We start from the raw sequence: 18,642 nt of genomic DNA, 5'->3' as shown, positions 1-18,642 counted from the left end.
TCCTCTAAAAGCTGCTGTCCAATCCACTACTACCCCCAGCACTAGTTGGTGACCCTCTCTAAGCCTCAGATATCCCACCTCATCATCTGAAAGGCACTGCTCAGGAGGGGGAGGAGCAGCAAACTCATACTCCCAAGGAGATTTTCCTTCCACTCCACTCTCAACCACAACTTCACCCTCCTGTATCTGCACTTCCTGTGCCAGCTCCCGATGCTTCTTCTTGCGTTTCCTCCGGGCGCTTCGCCACACCGACGGGACGTTCTTCCCGGGGCCAAAGAGACGCAGGAAACGCAGCACCTGCAGCAGGGAAAAACAAGAGGGTCAGACTAAAAAAGACACTGTGGAAAGCTTGCCCTCACCTGAGGAACAGTAATGCAAGAGAGAGCTCTGAAATTCAGAAGCTTGGCCCGTGATACAATCCCAGTTCCCAATGCAATCAACAATCTCTTGCTTATACTTGGAAAAAAGAGTTTCTGATCCTTCTGTTTGATGGATCCCTCCTTTTCAAAAGGACATATTCTTAATTTCAGACACAAAGAAAGCCAGAGGCAAGAAGGACTGCCTTTACATATTGGGCATGTGCTTAGACACCACCTGGAAATAACTGATTTTCATTCTGAACGATCCAAAATCTTCAGAAAGACAGATGGAGGTTGAAGAAGAGTTGATAAAATTATCAGCAAAAGAGACAAGCTACAAGAGAGTTATATAGAGATTTCTTAAGCAAACAGATAAATAATATGGTCCAGAAATAATACTTATTTTTCTTTCCATTATAATGTAGTTCCCCTACACTGCATACCTCCAAAACCTGCACTAATGGTAACCTTTTCTCCCCTGTTCCTTCTATGGGTATGATTGCTCTTTTTTAAGCACTTAAATTTATTTTCTTATAACAAGTCTTTTAAAGAGGTAAAACATTATTTCTAAATCAACTGACATATTAAGAAAACAGGAATTAGCACCAAAGATTTGCAGATACACCCTATCAATGTTCCCTGTTAATCTGTTACACTGATCTTCAAAGGAAATGTTTATATGACCCCTCTCCACCTCTGCCTACATCCATGTAAAACTTCTTCCCAAAACTCCCACAAATTATTTATGAAGCCTTTACCCAGTTTCAATGACCTGTCATGAAGAGCAAATGTCTCAGACATAGTTAAGCTACTGGCTAAATGGACACAAATCACTGTTTCTGTGCTATTTTAGGAGGTTTCATCCAAAAATACATTGTTATATTAACATTCACACCAGCCCATCCTCATAGCAAAATCTACACGGCTTTAGGCTTTGCCAGCTCATGAATTAATCATAAGAAGTGCTCATCATTAACTGCTTGCACTGATTTCTGCACCCACTGGGCACACCCAACACTGAGCCAGTCTCTGAATTATGTGTTCAGAGAAATGAACACACCAACTGATACACAGAAATACAAGTTTGCAAAGCCTAGAAAACATTGAGAAGGGAAACTTCTGTGCTAGAGCCTCGCCTAAATTACCAACAGATAGTGGTCAGCTAAATCATTAAAATATGACATTTAATTATGCAAATTATTCAGCTCCTTATACAAACTCTCTGAGGCACACATAAAACTAGTTATCCTTGTCCACAACTATCTGTTTGGCAACTATAAGCCCATCTTCATTGTCCTTCTACTACCTTTCCTCTCTTCTTGACAGCTTTAAAACTTCCAAAATAATTACTGAAATACATAAACTGCATTTTTCTATTTGGAAGCATTTAGGAAAGAATTGTAATGAATTCGCTTTGTGCAAAACTCAACCATTCTTTGAACCAACTTGCTTTGAGGTGATTTCTAATTTATGCTCAGAGCAGTTTCAAGAGAGAATTAAGTAAAGATTGAGATCACAAATTGTTACAGGAAAAGCACACCAAGTTCAGGACAGCATAAAAGAAGGAGCAAATATTTACCAGAAAAGGCAGAACGCAGACAGATTAGCACTGGGTTTAATCATCTGGCAAAAGTATCAAATCAACAAGCCTTTGCTACAGTCAGCAAAAAATTCACACCCTGATTTATAAGACACTTTTTAAGAGATTCCTCCAAATGGCAGAAAAATTATTAGATAAAAAGCAATCTGGAAACAGCAGCACAGAGAAACTAAAGAAAGTATTGAGTGAGCAAGAACACCAATGTGATTACTGAGTACATACCCTTAAATACTGTACAATGCATATTTAGAGGGCTTACATGACACACATCTCTTCCACGGATCTCTTACAATACCTTGCCTGGTCGAAATTCTGGGAAGAGCTCTGTAACACTTGGCAACTGTTTGGTAGCATCTCGCTGCATGATTCCTGCAAGAGGAAGTGTGAGTTTGCCTTCCTTGGATTCTGCCTGCCTGGATTCTTGAGGTCCCATCTCTGACTCAGAATCAGAGCTGCTGCTGAAATCCACCTTGTCGGAGGCAGCAGAGGAAGGAGCAATGATGGAGGGCAAAATGATACCGTCTCCATCTTCAGATACTACAATAGAACAAGCACCTCATAAACAAACAGGTCTCCTCCCTCTCCCCTAGCATAACCCCATAGTGCCACATTTAGTGTTTAGACCAAGTTATGCAAAAATTAAGCCCGTGCAGGTGCTCTAAGTACCATTCTGGTTTAACCTTTTCATTTTATCCTAAGCGTTCCAGGTGCACTCCTCAGCCACGACTGAGAGGATGAGATAAAAAAGCAGTTTCATTGTCAATACAGGTATTTCAACAGTCACTGGAAATAAAATACTTCACCCTGGATTTCAGGCAATCCTGCAAACACTCACCCTCAGATGCAGCCTGCAGACTGAGGTTTGGGGACGTGTGGCGCCACAGAACTGCTGCACAGCGGCATCTGCTTCCTTCAGACAGTCACATTGCCAGAGAGAAGAAGAAAGTCCTCACTCACCAGTGACAGCTGCATCCTTTTCATCTTCTTTTTTTCCAGGTACTGGAGGTGGTGGTGGTGGCGGCATCAGCTTGGAGTCAATGTCTTCAGAGTCAGCATCGTAATCATCCTCATCTTCATCTAACCAGGGAGGAGACAAGACCATGTGTTAAAGATAATAAAAAAAAAACAGGCACCCTTTCCATTTATTCTGTCTCCAACCTGATGGCATAGACACCATTCTCATCTTACAACTAGATGAAAATTCTTACCAGTTCAGCTTTCTGCACAAACTCATTTCCAAGATGTAAATTTTACAAATAGAGGGGAGGAAGGACAAAGAGAAACTGACAGAAAGATGACCAAAGCACTTAAAATATATGTGTGTGTATATATTCTGCTACGACTTCCTTTTAGTCACAATTTGCTTATGTGTTTATGTATTCTGCTATCAGGTTCTTTTATTCACACTTTGTAGACCAAATTTTAAAAAGTGGGTTAAAAAGTCCTAATCACCTTTTTAACTCACTAACCACAGAAAGTCACCAGAAAGGTTAAGTGTGAGACATTGTTAAAGAATATGCCAAGATATAGCATTTTTATCAGCAGCTACTGAAATGGAAAAGCTGTTTATTTTTGAAAGCGTATTCTAGGCCAGACAGAGATTGGGACCAATAAAAGAACCAAGGTGCCTTCTACAGAAAGCCTTAAAAAAAATTACAGAGGAAAACAGGAGAGGGATACTAAGATTGAAGTGACTCCAATGAGGAACTGATTCCTTAAAAGAGGAAGACAGCAAGCAGTGGCTTCATCCAGTGAAGACAGTTTCACAAAAGCTGACACTGGGCTCTTGAAGCAAGGAGTGAAAAAGCACAATGCCCCAGAACACCTCCTGCAGGCAGACCTGCAGTGCTGACCCCCTTTACCTGGCCTTCGAGCTGGCTGCAGGCTGCCCATCGCCTGCTTGTACCGACGGCTCTCATCTTCTGCCACTTCAGTGATGTCTGAGTAATCAACAGCATCCTCTGTGCTCTTAACCCAGCCTAGGAAGAAAACAAAACTTTATCCTAATTTATGCTACATCAGACTTCACTAAGTACTTATGAATCCTTCGCTATGCTTCTTTTATTTAAAAGAACAAAACTATCTGATTAACATCTCTCACCAGAGTACTTTTCCTCTCATTCTAATTAAAAGCTCTCATGGCTCTGAATTTCCCCTAAAAGACTGGTAAGTAAACAAACAACTTTAGCATAAGGAACATCTATCACTTACTCACTGAAACTGCTCAACAGGTCCAGAAAGAGATACCATAATACTGTGTGCTAAGCTGACTTCTTTAATACAGACAAAGCTTATTTATGAAGGAGGAGGGACAGATAATTAAAAAAACCTTATTAAAAAAATAAAGGGAACAAGTACAAAATGGATCAGGAGCTACTGTGGGATTGTTTGGCAAAGTGGAGAAGGGAAGGCCTTTGACAGAGGGCCTCTGACCAGGGAACACCACGATATTCCCTGCCGACCCTGGTGCATTTTGTTCTCTCCGGTAAGAGCTGTGACCCTGCAGCCCCTCGGCTACCCAAGCACAGCGATCCCAGCGCCAAACCTTCCTCGTCCAGGTGCGCTCCCTCGCTCTCGGCGCTCTCCTCCTCGCTGGCGGTGATCTCGGTGATGAGGTTGCCCAGCCCCAGCACGCCCAGCCCGGCCAGGTGCTTCTTGGATTCCTGGGGAGACCAGAGCTGGGAGGCTCCGAGCGCCGGGGCCCTCGGGCGCTTGCTGGGTCCTGCCCCAGAGCCCGCCCCGAGCATCCCCCGGGACATCCTGAGACATCCCGGGACATCCCAGCTAACCACAGGACACCCCAGGACATCCTGGGATATCCCGGGACATCCTGGAACACCCTGGGACATCCTGGCCGACCACAGGACACCCCAGGACATCCCGGGACATCCCGGCTAACCACAGGACACCTCAGGACATCCCGGGACATCCTGGAACACCCTGGGACATCCTGGGACACCCCAGGACATCCTGAGACATCCTGGAACACCCTGGGACATCCTGGGACACCCCAGGACATCCTGGCTGACCACAGGACACCCCAGGATATCCTGGGACATCCTGGAACATCCTGGAACATCCTGGGACATCCCGGCCGACCACGGGACACCCCAGGACACCCTGGGACATCCTGAGACATCCCGGGACACCTTGGCTGACCACAGGACACTCCAGGACATTCTGGGACACACCCCGGCTGACCACAGGACACCCCAGGACATCCTGAGACATCCCGGCTGACCACAGGACACCTTAAAACACCTCAGGACATCCCGGAGCACCCCAGGACAGTCCGGGACATCCCGAGCACTTTGATATATCCCGGTTCACCCCAGCAGAGCTCAGGATATCCCGTTACAACCCGGTGTATCCCGGCACAAACCGGGTCACCCTGGCTTCACCCCGGTACAGCCCAGGTCGCCTCAGGCAGCCCCGTTCACGCCCGTCCCTCAGCCCGCGGTGCCTTCCCGGAGCGACACGGCCCTACCTTGTCGAGGACGCTGTCCCCTTCCAGCTGCCCCGCCTCATTGATGTTGCCGAAGAGGAACCCGGCCAGGGAGAAGGGCTCTGCGCGGCCGCCATCCGCCTCCTCCTCGCTGTCCGAGTCCGACATCGCTGCGCCCGCAGCGACAGCGAGAGCGAGGCGGAAGCGGAGCGGGAGCGGCCCCGGCGGCGGCGCCCGCCCACAGCGCCCCCGCGCGGCCCCGCCCGCGGCGCAGCAAGGACGCGCACACGCTCCGGCCTTCCCAAAAATTCCTTTATTGCCTCGAGGAGCCGGGCCTGGCTTTCCACAGGAAAGAGCTGCCTTCAGCACGGGTGCGGTACAAACAGCAGGGCGAGTTAATGCGACAGCCAGAGAGGTGAGGAAAGGTTTATTACAATGTAATTATGCATAATTTATTTTTTAAAAAAAGAGGAAAAAAATCCTTTAAAACTGTTAGATGCAATACAAATTATTTTATAGCATAAAATCAAGTTACCAGTGTATGTATCAGTACCACACTTCAGAGTCTTGGGCTCCTACTGCTGATGGGCAGTCCTTGCTGCCCGCTCTGGGGGTTGGGACCCCCCTGAGATAAATCCACTTCTCGGGGTCAGCCCAAGCAGCACCAAGGGTTCTACACAGTGAGGTTTAGCACCCGGAGACAAAGCACAGGGAGGTTCTTCTAGTTTAAATTTCATAGAAATAGCTACAGCTGTAAACTGAAGAAAGCACTTCCACATCTAAGCACACCTCATGGATATCCTTTGGACGCGTAATTCCTGAACTGCTCAGCTTCAGCTGTATTTTAAAAAAAAATAAACAAACCAAGTAGTTCAGAAATCATTCACAAAGCAAAGGGTAAAATCTGTGTCTTCACAGTGAGTCTCTTCTGTGGATTAAGACATACACATTGCATCTCTATTCAGTAACAAACCAAAGGACCTCGAACTGTTCAGGAAACCCACAGAGTTTTCTGACCTCCCAAAACAAAACAAAATCCTGCTATGGGATGATGTGAAGTCTGTATTTGTCAACTGCCCACAGAAGAAAAATAAAGCATGGGAGAAACAGAACTGATTGTAAACTGAAGCACTGGACTACTCACAATAAAAGGCACCAAGAATTCCAAGAGGGAAAAAAAGGAAAGAGGATGAGGAAAAGAGAATGCCCACTTAAAGGAAAAGCTTGCTGGATTTGTCCTGAAGCTCACCCTCAAGAAAAGCAGAGGCTGGAGGAAACCAGCTACTAGCCAGGACTTTTACTCCTGTCAGAGAGTGACAGAAATACAAAGCATTTAAATAATCAGGTTCTCCAAAGTGAGTAAAAAGTCTTTGATGGTTCAAAGTTCCCTCTGCTCATTTTCATCACTATCATGTTATTCTCCTCAGCACTGTTGTGCAATCCATTTACTAAGCAATCTAAGTGGGGATAAGGTGTTCTGGCATAATGTAATCAGCAGTGTAACCAAATCAAATTGATTAAGCAGTTGAATTTTATCTTGCTATACTCTCTTCCAGTTCGCCCCAGGATGGCTGCTTGAGCCTACAGAAATGGAGGGGTTGTGCAATAATACTTGTTCACAAGTTTTCTTCTCCACAAAATGCTTGTAATTCAGTTAGGAATAACCACAAAAAGAGGCAGGATTAAAAGATTTCAGTATGTAAAAAAGTAAAAACTTTTAAAAACAGTAGTAGCTTCAGTACAAAACTGCAAATCTATGTAGCCAAAAAAAAAAAAAAAAGGTAGACTTTTAATTTCAGGCACCTCTTAAGACTAGTTCAAACATATCACAGACTTTTAAAAGTACATTTCTGAATAAAGCAAAGGTTATGGGCTTGCACCGGGGTCACTAGGCAGTTGATTTAGGTCTGACCAGCATTAAAACAAACCATGTGCACTGGCTTAAATAAATACATTTTAAACAAGATAAAGTCTATTTACTCAGTTACTGAAATTTACCTACAGAAAATAATCTTGAATTACAAGGCACAGAGTTAATTGCTGCCTGCAAGTCCAGCCCACACTAAAGGCCTACAGCTAAAGCAAAGGCAGAACGTGGTAAGTAGAGGTTATCTCAGAGAATTCTCTACACCCTCACAGCCTTCAGGGCAGGAACCACATCTGGAACAGCACCTCCTCTGCAAGTGCAAGAGACACAAAGACACTCCAGGCAATGGCACTTGGTGAAGAAAAATGTGCAGGCTTCTGCAAACATCCTGCAGAAGGGGTGTTTTGGTACTGCCTGTGCTCAGCATTTGGAACTCTCTCGGTTCACTAACCACAGGTATCAGTATTTGGATTAATTGCAATTTATAATCTGTGGCTTGCAATTGGCTGAAGCAGCCCCAAAATGAGCACGTCTGAGATTAAAAAAAACTGCAGGTAGTGTCAGCATCAGTTACACCAGCTGAAGAAAGGCACATCCTCTTCAAATAGTGGAATTAGGGCACAAATACCAACATTTCTATCCAAATAGTGGAATTAGGGCACAAATGCAAACGTTTCTATTCATCTAGTATTTTTGCCAGCATCAGATAAAGCAAGGTCAAATTAATACAAGATCCCTAATAACCTTGTTGATGTATTTTCTGTTATCTTGCTAAAACGAGGCACTTTTTTTTTTCAGACCAGGGTATACACCAGTGCGGTTTCGCATGTGTGGGAATCACAAGAAAAAGCAAGTTCTGAATGACCAATTGAGGCTGCAGCCAGACAAAGACAGCACTGTCAACTTCAGACAACAAAGCCCAGTCCAGCACCAGTGGTTTCACACAAAGTATCTTTGAAGCATGCTGCTTTCATACCACGGAGCTGGAAGGTTGAGTCTAAGGAAGGGCTCATGCGCTCACTCCTCAGCTGGTCCCGGAACCACACATAAAGAACAGTGCACATCCTGAAAATAAAAGCCAGCTGCCACTTACTAGAGCTGCTGAAGGAGGTTAAAAAGTATGTGTAAATAGAAGTTCGGTCAAAAAGAGTTTATAATAACTGAGCATCCAGGAGAGGAAAAAAACAGCCCAGGTAATCCTATCCAGTGACTGGCTAACTGTTAGAGACTGAACTGAAAACAGGAAGAAGCACAGGTTCCTGTAAACAGAACCTCCAAATTTTCTGTCAGTCCCCTCACAGAAAAATAACAAAGGAATTTGCCATAAAAATCTCAGATGGTGGCCCCAAGAATGTTAGGAATTGAAGCAATTAATTTCTCAAGAGCTGCTGTCAAGTCTCTGGGATGCATCAAAGGGATTACACTGATAATCTCATTTTGAGAAGTGTCATCCTAAATACCTCAGTCAGCCTGAGAAGGTAACTGTTAAAACTTTATTCTCAGGGTGCAAAGTCTCTTTGGACAGTGAAATAAAATCTCAAAAAAGTTTAGAAGATTATGGAAGACTTGAATCTAAACTACTCTTCCACTTCTCCACCTCAGAATCTGAAAATCACTCATTTGAGTGAGTCATCATTATTTTAAGTTCCTTACATAAGGAGAAATCAGCTCCTGCTTCTATTAATAAATCATTGCAGGTATTCCCTTGGTCTTGCTCATTGTATTAACCATGCCTAATGCTAACTCTTCATACAATCAATCACTGTTCACTGTAAGGTGAAGCTCCATAATAGTTCAGGCATTTTTGCAAGTAAAATAATTGTTTTCAAGCTTTAAATTGACAAAACTGGACAGCCAGACTTCTGTTTGTAAAACAAATTCAATCAGTAAATAAAGGATGGGAAAAGCAGCAAACTTAAAAGCTTTAAGCTACACTTAAAGCAAAGTTATCAGAATTTGTGCTTTTCAGCAAATCTAGTAACTGATGGCTATCTAGTAAAGAAGTGGCTTCAAAGAGGTCTCCTCTTTTATTATTCCTCCACTAAAATAATCAAGTGATCCCTGGAGAAGCTGGAGACTGGAACTTTAGAAATAAAGTAGGTATTTGACCTCTCAGTTGGAACAAAAAAACCTGTTCTGTTTCAGTTTCCCTGAAGCAGTAAGACTGCAAGAATATTCATTGTATAAACCATTTCTGCTCAGAGCTGTTAGTGCAAGATGCAAATCTTCAATTTAACTCGTTAAAAAGCCCTCCAAGATTCTAGTCAACTTCCAACACCCACCAACCAAGGCAACTACAACAAGACACATTTTCTTGTGTTCTTCTTTGTCACAGGATACAGAACTGCACGGACAGCTTCAGCAAACACCTCCCGAACACCCTCCTGATTCAACGCCGAGCACTCCAAATATTTGACCGCTCCAATTTGTTTAGCCAGCGAAGTCCCCTGCTGCGGGGTAGTGGGAGCCAAGCTCTGCTCTTTCAACTTTTTAACCGTTTCCAGGTCACTCCTCAAGTCTCTCTTGGTGCCCACCAAAAGGATGGGGACATTGGGACAGTGGTGGGAAACCTCAGGGTGCCACTTGTGCCTGACGTTGGCGTAGGAGGAGGGGCTGCCGATGGAGAAGCAGATGATGAAGACGTTGGTCTGGGGGTAGGAGAGCGTGCGCAGGCGGTCGTACTCCTCCTGGCCCGCAGTGTCCCAGAGATTCAGGCTGACTGTCCGGCCATCCACGGTCATCTGGGCGCTGTAGTTGTCAAACACGGTGGGGATGTACTCCTCTGGGAAGGCGTTGGTGGTGTAGCTGATGAGCAGGCAGGTTTTTCCCACCGCGCCATCTCCGACCACCACGCACTTTATGGTCTGCATCCTTCACCCGGGAACAAAGTCCTGCACGAAGCAAGAGGAGAGGGGTTAGGCAAAGCACGCTGCAGTGGGCACTGTGAAGATAAGCTTCAGCAAGTGTTTTTAATATAGCTGAGGATTTCCTATCACATTCAGTGTCTCGGGGCTAGAAAGACAATAGTGAAATGGAGATGCAATGAGTGGAGAGCTAAGTGACAATTGGCTGCATTCCAACCATGTAAGTACAAATTAGCCAAATTCCCACAGTCTTGCCTTACTGCCAGACTGTTTCCCACAGGCAAAAGGACAAGTCCTTAGAGGCACCTGCAAGTGGAAAGGGATTGAGACCCAGGAACAAGATATTCTGTCGTTTGTAGGTTCACACATCCACCTCTGTACACACACACACACCCACACTTGCCTACAGTCAGCTACCTAAACAGTTTACCACAAAGAAAGGTCCAAAAGTTATAAATATAATCAAGATATTAATTTCTGGGCACTGCTACTGTTTACAATAATAATTCACTACCTTTAGATCAATCAGTCCTGAATAAACTACATTATTTACAGGGCACCAGATAAAAGGTTCAGAAAGTAGCACGTTCAAGAAAAGCTGTTCTTTGAAATCCAGCTAGCCATAGTAACCCAGATTAGAATCCATAAAGAATTTTTCTAAAGAAGCCAAGAACAGATTACTCTCACTAATCACTGACAGAACAAGCAAAACTTAATAGGCTTGAGTTACTTGGTGTCCTCTAAATAATGAGCACGAGAAAAATACATGCCCTAAAGATCAGCAGTCAAACACCTTTCCTGGGGAATTGTTACTCAGGAGATACTTGGCACTTAGAGGTTTTCCATATCCCTTTCCTGATATGTGAAGAGTAGGTTTGACAATCAAACTGATACAGTCTAAAACACTATTAATTTTAAACTTTCATCACATGAACAGCAAGAAGCTTGAAAACAGCATGGAGCTAACTACAAGCAGTCATTTGTTGCACATTTCTTGTGTGCTGGAGCTTCCACTGCTAGCCTGAACAAGAAGGAACTTGTATCTGCCTTCTCACCCAAATGCCTTTGAGGTACTATCAGTAAATCCTCAACTTGCAGCCAGCAGAAAATATCCTGCTTCAAACAGAAGAGAACAGTGGGAAGAACTTTTTAGCTGGGGCTGTTATTATAGAACATGGGGTAGTGGCTTTAAACTAAGAAAAGATTGATTTAGATTAGATATAAGGTAGAAGTTATTTACAGAGAGGCTGGTGAAACACTGGGACAGGTTGCCCAGATAAATTTGGGCTGCTCCACACCTGGAAATATTAAGGGCCAGGCTGGATGGGGCCCTGAGCAACCTGATCTTGTTGAAGATGTCCCCACTCACTGCAGGGTGGTTGAACCAGATGATTTCCAAAGGTTCCTTCCAACCTAAAACATTTTGATTGCATATTCCAGAAAGATCCAGCTCCGACAGCATCAAAGTAGCAAAGGGAATATAGAACTTCAAGACCATCCAAACAAATCAATAATTCATTCCCATTAAAGCCTCAGCTTTGTCCTTTTAGAGGAAGTCTCTATCTGTATCCACATTCTCACTGGGAGCACACGATTTTTCTGAACTAAGTGCAAATAGGGTACCTGGAGCTTTGGCACAAACACTGACTGCTCACTACAACACACAGAGCTCAAGGAACTATCAATGCATGTACACAGACACTGCAGAAACCCCAGTGGCCACACATGGTGGGAAGGAATCACCTCATGCTGCTCCTGCTGCCAAAGCCTGGCTGCAGCACACAGGGCAGGTTTTAAAGCCCATTCCTGCACTTACATCAAAACCCTGAAGCACCAGAACATGCTGTGCCAGAAACTGTAGTGGTGACCAACACCACTGCTTCCAGAGCAAAGATTTTTTTCCAAAATGAACCATCTGTGCAGCAGACAATTCATTCTGACCAGCCAGTAACAAGTGACATCACAGGGATGGCACAGCTAAGTCAGCAACAAAAGTCTCATGAAGAACAAGATGATACACAAAGCCTTTTATATGCCACTCCCTAGTTTCTAAAATAAACAAATTGCAAACACTTGTAAACAGATCTCTCTTTAAAACCCAAACTAGCTCCCCCAAGGACTTACATCTCTTAAATTTCTATGCACTTCTGTCCAGAGCTCTGCAGAGAGTGACAGGGTGTCCCCAAACTGCACCCCAGCCTGCACATGGGTGGCACTGGAGGGTCACACCAGCACTGCCAGGCAACACAGCTTCCAAAATGGATAAACTCCAAAGCCACGGGTACCCCAGACCATCAGCAGCTAACACAACCTGATTCACTACATCCAATGAAACTGTGTTACTCAAAGATTACTTTGTTGGTGTTTTATTTGAGAATTAGAGATTTCAGTTTGGAAATCGGTAATAAAGTAACAAAAAAAGCCTGAAACATGAATGCTCTTTTCACTGCACTAATACCTTGAATTACCTCACTAAAGCTAGGATTTTAAAAGAGCAACATTTGCAAGGGGAAATAACTCCATGCAGACCTGCCAAGGCATTGGGCAAAGCATTAACTACACAAACACAGCTAAAGAGCTTGGAGGCTTTTAAGTATGATTCTCTGAAGGGCCCCTTTAAAGGAGGCTGCCTGAGCTGAAAGGAATCGTGTGTGGCATATGCAATACAGAAAAACAAACACACACCAGGATACACATTCTTTGTATTGAAACACAAAATTTAGATAAATTAATCAAAAAAATAAAGAGTAGGAAGAAGCTACTTGACTCAAGAAAATGATGTTGTAAGCAAGGGTAGCTTGGTTAAAGATTTATATATGGAAGACAAAGAGTTTTTTAATTTAAGTCACAACCAAGCAAACTAATATTACCTCCATCAGGTCTTTTCTATTAAATTCATGTATTTAATAACTCATAATGTATGAAATTGCTAATTATTTTTTTAGTAAACAATTTCCCTACAATAAAACTCTCATAAAATAGTAAAAAGCTGGGGTTCAAATTTGTATGGGAAATTGTTAAGCACCCTTGAAGGTGACACTGCATGCTATCTAAATAAAAATATACATTGAAAAAAAAAAACCCATACTGCAAAAACAAAACAAATATATACCAACAAATATTACCAAGAGTAGGAAAATTGATTTAGGGTTTGTTCAGGAATTTTTTGGTGACCTTCAAAAGAATTTTTGGGGAAACTTTAGAAAGAAAATCTCCACATACAACAAGTAACAAGAACTGAAAGAGAGAAAAATACAGATTAACACGTCAACACATTAAAAAAAAACAGTTTAGAAACAGAAAGCTGGGCACAAGCTTCAAAGCCAAGTTGAAAGGTTATGCAGCAAGAGAAATAAGTGAACGGAAAATCCAAAGTGGTGAGAGGTAATCCAGGTTCTTTAGTCCTTGCAGAAAAAGGGCTTTTATTACAGTTAAAGTTCTAGCAGTTACAGCAGAATGGGAATAATTTTCAAATTAAATAACAAATTTTTTTAAAGCAACAACAAAAATCACCCTACGCAGAGGCATTGCACAAAAATACTGAGATAAGAGTTATTTCTATCTTGTCCATCAGTGACTTTGAATTTGAAAACTGGCATTCCCTGTTTGGGTTAGTTTCCTTCTCAGAAGATGCTGCTAAGTCTGACTTCACTGCCTGCACACCTGGCACTTGCTCTGGAATGTGCAAGATTTCAATCAACATGTCAAGACATCATCTGAAGAGCTGCTCCTGTTCTGACCTAATTAAGCATTTTCTGGTATCATTAACACGGACAGCTCGCTCTCCAAATGAACATTTGCTGGGGAAATTCACTACTTGGAACACTCACACAGAGTAACTTCATGTTGCATCAGAATTTATTTTTTTTGTGGTAGAGAAACAACTTCTAGATCTTCCCCTCAACACTCCTGAAGGGAAGTTCTCTGTCTGCTGAGAGAAGGGAGAATACAGTGACAGAAAACAGAGAGAAAACAGGAACCTGGATCCTTTTGTAGTTTTCTAGATTTATGCTTTCTGTACTTCCTACACTTCTAAAACCTCTTTGCAGAACTACTCAGCAGCACATGCCTCTGCCTTTGCTCTTTTAACATCAAATGCCTCCTTGTTAGGTGGATTTTAGCTTTGATATTGTTTGATAAGCTCACTCTCACTGAGTTTGTCAGCTCTTCCTTCCTTCTCTTTTCAGTTAGAAAAGATAGATAGGGCCTCATTTTGGCCAAAACTGAGCAGAAAACTCTCTAGGAGTTCCACAGCTGAAATCAGCTGTACTGAGCTGTGTCATTCTGCTCAGCCATCACATTTCATCAAGCCCTCGCTGCTTCAGAGAACCAGATCCTGCTTTACCAGGGCCAGAAGAAATCCAAACAATTTAATTGCTCATCTTTCATTACCAAAAACCAGATCAGAGACGATTCACTCTGCCTGAAACATGAAGTCAGGCAGGAACTTCCAACAAAGAGCTGGGTGGATGGGGCTATTCTAAATATATCACACCATCCTCACCCCTGCAAAGGAGTTAATTCACATGTGCAGCTTAGCAGGAAAGAGAAAGGGGCTCTCAGCAATTTAATCAAGACTCTGCTACTATCCCACAACAGCTCAGCTTACTGGCCATTGTTTTAGGCAAGTGCCAAAGGGATGGAGAAGTGCCAGGCTTTCAGAATGTGTGCCAAGAAAGAGCAGAAAAAGTTAAATAGGAGACCTCATCCCTCATATCCTTCAGCAATGAATGACCTACTTGGACTTGTCAGTGCCTCTCAAAGTTTTCACACCACTTTCTGTCCTGCCATTTACCTGCAAGAGAAATAAAACTGCAACAGTCTGAGTGGCTGCAGAGAGGGGAAAAAATAATCCACAAGCTCTCTCCAGAGCTCTCTGCCTACAAATTCAGCTCCCAAGCACATAACAGGAGTGCAATTCTCGCTGGTTGTTCTTTCAGTGCCAATGCTAGAAAGCCCTTCATGCCTTTTGACACAAAAAGCTGTTTCTAGGAAATAAAAGAAACCCATCAAAACCTTTCAAATAATATTTTTTAAAACCTCTACGTCTGTCAAATTAGGCTGAAATTGCTTTGTTGCTTTAAAGATTTTTTTTTTCAGGGATGAAACACATATAAGCAATATTTCTTAGGAAACGACAGTGAAAATGAAGTTTTCTGCATGAGGTATTTGGGCAACTCAGCTACACAAACCTTTTACTACAAGCACTCATACTCCAGATTTTATAGCAGAGCAATGATATTAGTGACCAACCATCAAACACCTCAAATTCTATGAATCCAAGATACTAAATGGATAATTAATAATTAATGGTAATTAATTAATTAATGTCCAAAGGGCATTAGCTCATGGAAGAGATGCACAGCTGATGAAATAACCCTGTGACATGGTGCAGCTGCACAGCCCACAGCAACTAAACCCCAAAACTTCAGCAGACATCCAGATCCCCAGCGCATGAACATGACACATATCAAAAGCTGCAGAGTATCAAACTTGGATTTTCCTCCTTCAACCACGTGCAGAGGCATGGATTAATCAAGACAGGGATCCTTCAGAGGTTGTTTGAACACAGATAACCCTTTGATGGTGAGCACAGCAAAGGTGTAAGAAAAGGAGCAGGGGCTGCAGGGTGCTCTGCCCTCGCCTCCTGGGTGACACAAGCAACTTGCACAGGTCCTGAGGGTCACAGTCAGTTTATAAAAAGTTAATAACCACATCCTTCCCATCTTCCATAGATTCTGACAAAGCTCTAGTCACTGCTGTTGGCTAAAAGAAACAAACAGTACCTCAGACATAAGGTTTTGTGGCGAGGTGTTCTAAGCACGTTGCAGGATGAGCGATAAATCCAGTTTAAGCATTCTTGATTCCTATTCGAGGTAAGAAGAAAAATAAAAAGCTGTTAGTATGTCTTCTATCATCTTTTGTCACTTGGCATTTGCTGGCACTCTCAGGTGTAACAAAGCCACTGTTGTACATGAAGGGAAATGTTGCACCAGGAAAATCTAAGCTTCTTCCCGTGACAAAAAAAAGCCCCTCCACACTTTTCATTGGGTTGCACTTCTCTGATTCCTGCTTCTCCACACCCAAATTTCACAAGTGAGAGGGAGGAGGGAGGGAGAGTTAATAAAAAATAAAAACACAAACAGGAATAAACAAAGAAAAAACTGAACAAAACCCAACGAAAACCAAAACCGAAACAAAATCAAACAAAAAACCCAAATGAAAACAGAAAAACCCAAAACACAGAAACCAAAACAAACAAACAAACAACCCCCAAACAAAAATGCACTTGGTCAATTAATACCCGTTTTTTCAAAGAGTTTTGGTATGACTAAGACAGGAGTTAATGCATGCACTCAGTGTATTTTATCATGGTCTGTGCACTACAATACTGCAACAACTGCCAAGTCTCATTTGCATCAAGTATTGCAATTCTAAAAGGTGAGCAAAAGTTACCAGAGCCAAGGAGTATCTCAGCAGTTCATCAGATTTACACATACAGCCATGTAAAGTAAAAAAATATTCCCTGTAAAGGTACAAATCTTTACATGGCACCAAATTGTGTGAAAATACTTTGGACCCCAAAAGAATCACAGCCTCACCACATAAGCAAATCAAACCACACGTTCAGTTTCCTCCTACTAATTGCAAACCACATATTTTATTGTTTTCTCAGGATCTCTGTAAAGTTCCCTCTATGAATAATATTTAGAAGCTTCTTAAAATGGAAATATTAATCTAAAATACATCTCATAATCTTCAGTTCCATGTAGAAAAACCGCTGTGCTGGTGAACAATGGCAAACTGGCTCCAAAGTATGCCTTCAAGTGATGTATTTTACATCTTACACGGAAGAGAACGTGAGCTTTTTAAAAATCAAAAGATGAGCTTGAGGCAAAGAGCTAATGATGCTGCCACAAGAAGTACTGCACCCCAGCCCAGGACACACATTGCAAGCATAAGGTACACGTAAAGAATGCTTAAATTAAAGCATTTAAAGCTTTTATATAACTCAGAGTAATTATGGTGGGAATCACAAGGGTTTATAAAGAAAAATATAGTGGTTACTCACTGAAAAAAAAAAAAAGACAAAAACCAAACAAAACCAGAAAATAACACAGGGAAAAAAAACAGAAAGAGAGAAGTTGAGAACAAATAAAAAGCAGCATTGCTTCTCGGGGTTTGAGGTTAAGCAGGGACTCGGTGCAGGTTGTTATAAAACTGAAAGTTCACAGCTCTGCAGAAGAGAACCACTGAGCTGATGAAGGGGAGCTCCGTGGCAGCTGCTAAATGAGACAATACCTGGCACCCCTCAGAGGTTTTAGGTCACCGCCTTGCAGTGCTCCTCCTGAGACAGCACTTTTCCAGTTTCTGGAGAATAAATCCCATCTTCCTATCATTACCTATCCCCTCACTCTCCGCAGTGAAGCAAGAGACCTTTCAAAGGCTTCCTCATCCTGTGCCAACTTTTTATGACACTCTCTGGGAGCAGAGGTCGCCTCAGATTGGTGGCGGTGCTGCCGACAGGGACTGGCACAGCCCGGCCCCAGCCCGGCACCCCGCGGCAGCGGGCAAAGCGCGACCCGCGCATCCCCGGAGCGGAGGGAGGCTCGTCCCAAACCCTTCCCCGGCACCCCCGGGCCCCCGAGCTGCACATTCCCCTCCGCTCGCCCGCCCAGCGCGGCGGCCGGGGCGCGCATCCCTCTGCGCAAAGGGCACGGAGGAGCCCGCACGCCACGCGGTGCGGCGAGGAGCCGCCGGTGCTCCCGAGCCGCCCTGCCCTGCCCTGCCCCGCGGACAGGTGCGGCCACAGCCCGCTCCGGGCCGGCACCCGCGGCGCCCGGGCCGGCGGAGGCCGCGGGCCGCGCCCCGCTGTCAGCGCGGGTGGCGGGGCCGGGCGCGGAGGATGTTCCGGCACGGCCGGGCGGGAACACACGCGGGGCCCGCCGGGGCCGCTCCCCGCGCCGCCCGCCGGGCCCTCCGCTTTCCCCGCCCGTCCCCGCGGGCTCTCCGGGCCCCGCCGCTGCTCCGCCCGCCCCCCGCGGCCCCGTCCCGCCGCGCTCACCTCCGGTGCGGCCCCGCGGCCGCCGCTCCCCGCGGACCCTCGACCCGGCCGCGCCCCGCGCCCGCCGCCGCCCGCCGCGCACGCGCCCTGCGCGCCGCCGCTCCCGCTGGGGCCGCCAGGGGGCGCGGCCGGGGCGGGAGCGGCCCCGGGAGCGGGAGGAGCGGCCCCGGGAGCGGGAGGAGCGGCCCCGGGAGCGGGAGGAGCGGCCCCGGGAGCGGGAGGAGCGGCCCCGGGAGCGGGAGGAGCGGCCCCGGGAGCGGGAGGAGCGGCCCCGGGAGCGGGAGGAGCGGCCCCGGGAGCGGGAGCGGGAGGAGCGGCCTCGGGAGCGGGAGGAGAGCGGCCCCGGGAGCGGGAGGAGCGGAGCGGGGAGCAGTGGGGCATCCCCTCGGGCACGGCCCCGACCGGAGCGGATGGGAGAGAAGAGTAGCGGGGCATCCCCTCG

At 45.0% G+C, this 18,642-nt stretch overlaps 2 protein-coding genes across 4 annotated transcripts in view; both read right to left on the bottom strand.

The window, feature by feature from the left end:
* The window catches only part of TAF1 (TATA-box binding protein associated factor 1), a 29,643-nt gene extending 24,040 nt beyond the window's left edge, over positions 1-5,603 (bottom strand). For both annotated transcript variants that reach the window (XM_063416892.1, XM_063416893.1), the window contains exons 1-6: positions 5,447-5,603; positions 4,505-4,622; positions 3,822-3,938; positions 2,917-3,036; positions 2,255-2,328; positions 79-297 (exon numbers count right to left, since the gene is read on the bottom strand). In XM_063416892.1, the coding sequence (XP_063272962.1) occupies positions 79-297; positions 2,255-2,328; positions 2,917-3,036; positions 3,822-3,938; positions 4,505-4,622; positions 5,447-5,572 (774 nt within the window). In that variant the 5' untranslated portion in view covers positions 5,573-5,603. The remainder of the gene's footprint in view (positions 1-78; positions 298-2,254; positions 2,329-2,916; positions 3,037-3,821; positions 3,939-4,504; positions 4,623-5,446) is intronic.
* Positions 5,604-5,816: 213 nt separating this feature from the next.
* Positions 5,817-18,320, bottom strand: LOC134560669 (rho-related GTP-binding protein RhoG-like). 2 transcript variants are annotated; one of them, XM_063416895.1, is made up of 4 exons: positions 18,201-18,316; positions 15,922-16,002; positions 14,875-14,930; positions 5,817-10,162 (listed from the first exon to the last, which is right to left on the bottom strand). In XM_063416895.1, exon 4 carries the CDS (start codon positions 10,139-10,141, stop codon positions 9,566-9,568), a length of 576 nt encoding a protein of 191 aa, XP_063272965.1. In that variant the 5' UTR covers positions 10,142-10,162; positions 14,875-14,930; positions 15,922-16,002; positions 18,201-18,316; the 3' UTR covers positions 5,817-9,565. The 2 variants fall into 2 exon arrangements, with proteins under 2 accessions (XP_063272965.1, XP_063272964.1); XM_063416894.1 differs by lacking the exon at positions 14,875-14,930 and having other exon boundaries at positions 18,201-18,320.
* Positions 18,321-18,642: the final 322 nt, after the last annotated feature.

This window comes from Prinia subflava, chromosome 20 (assembly GCF_021018805.1).
Source record: "Prinia subflava isolate CZ2003 ecotype Zambia chromosome 20, Cam_Psub_1.2, whole genome shotgun sequence".
Lineage (NCBI taxonomy): Eukaryota > Metazoa > Chordata > Aves > Passeriformes > Cisticolidae > Prinia > Prinia subflava.
This window is presented reverse-complemented; position numbering and strand designations above follow the sequence as displayed.

Excerpts from the sequence above, each read along its gene's own strand:
- LOC134560669 (XM_063416894.1), bottom strand. The coding sequence starts at position 10,141 with ATGCAGACCATAAAGTGCGTGGTGGTCGGAGATGGCGCGGTGGGAAAA.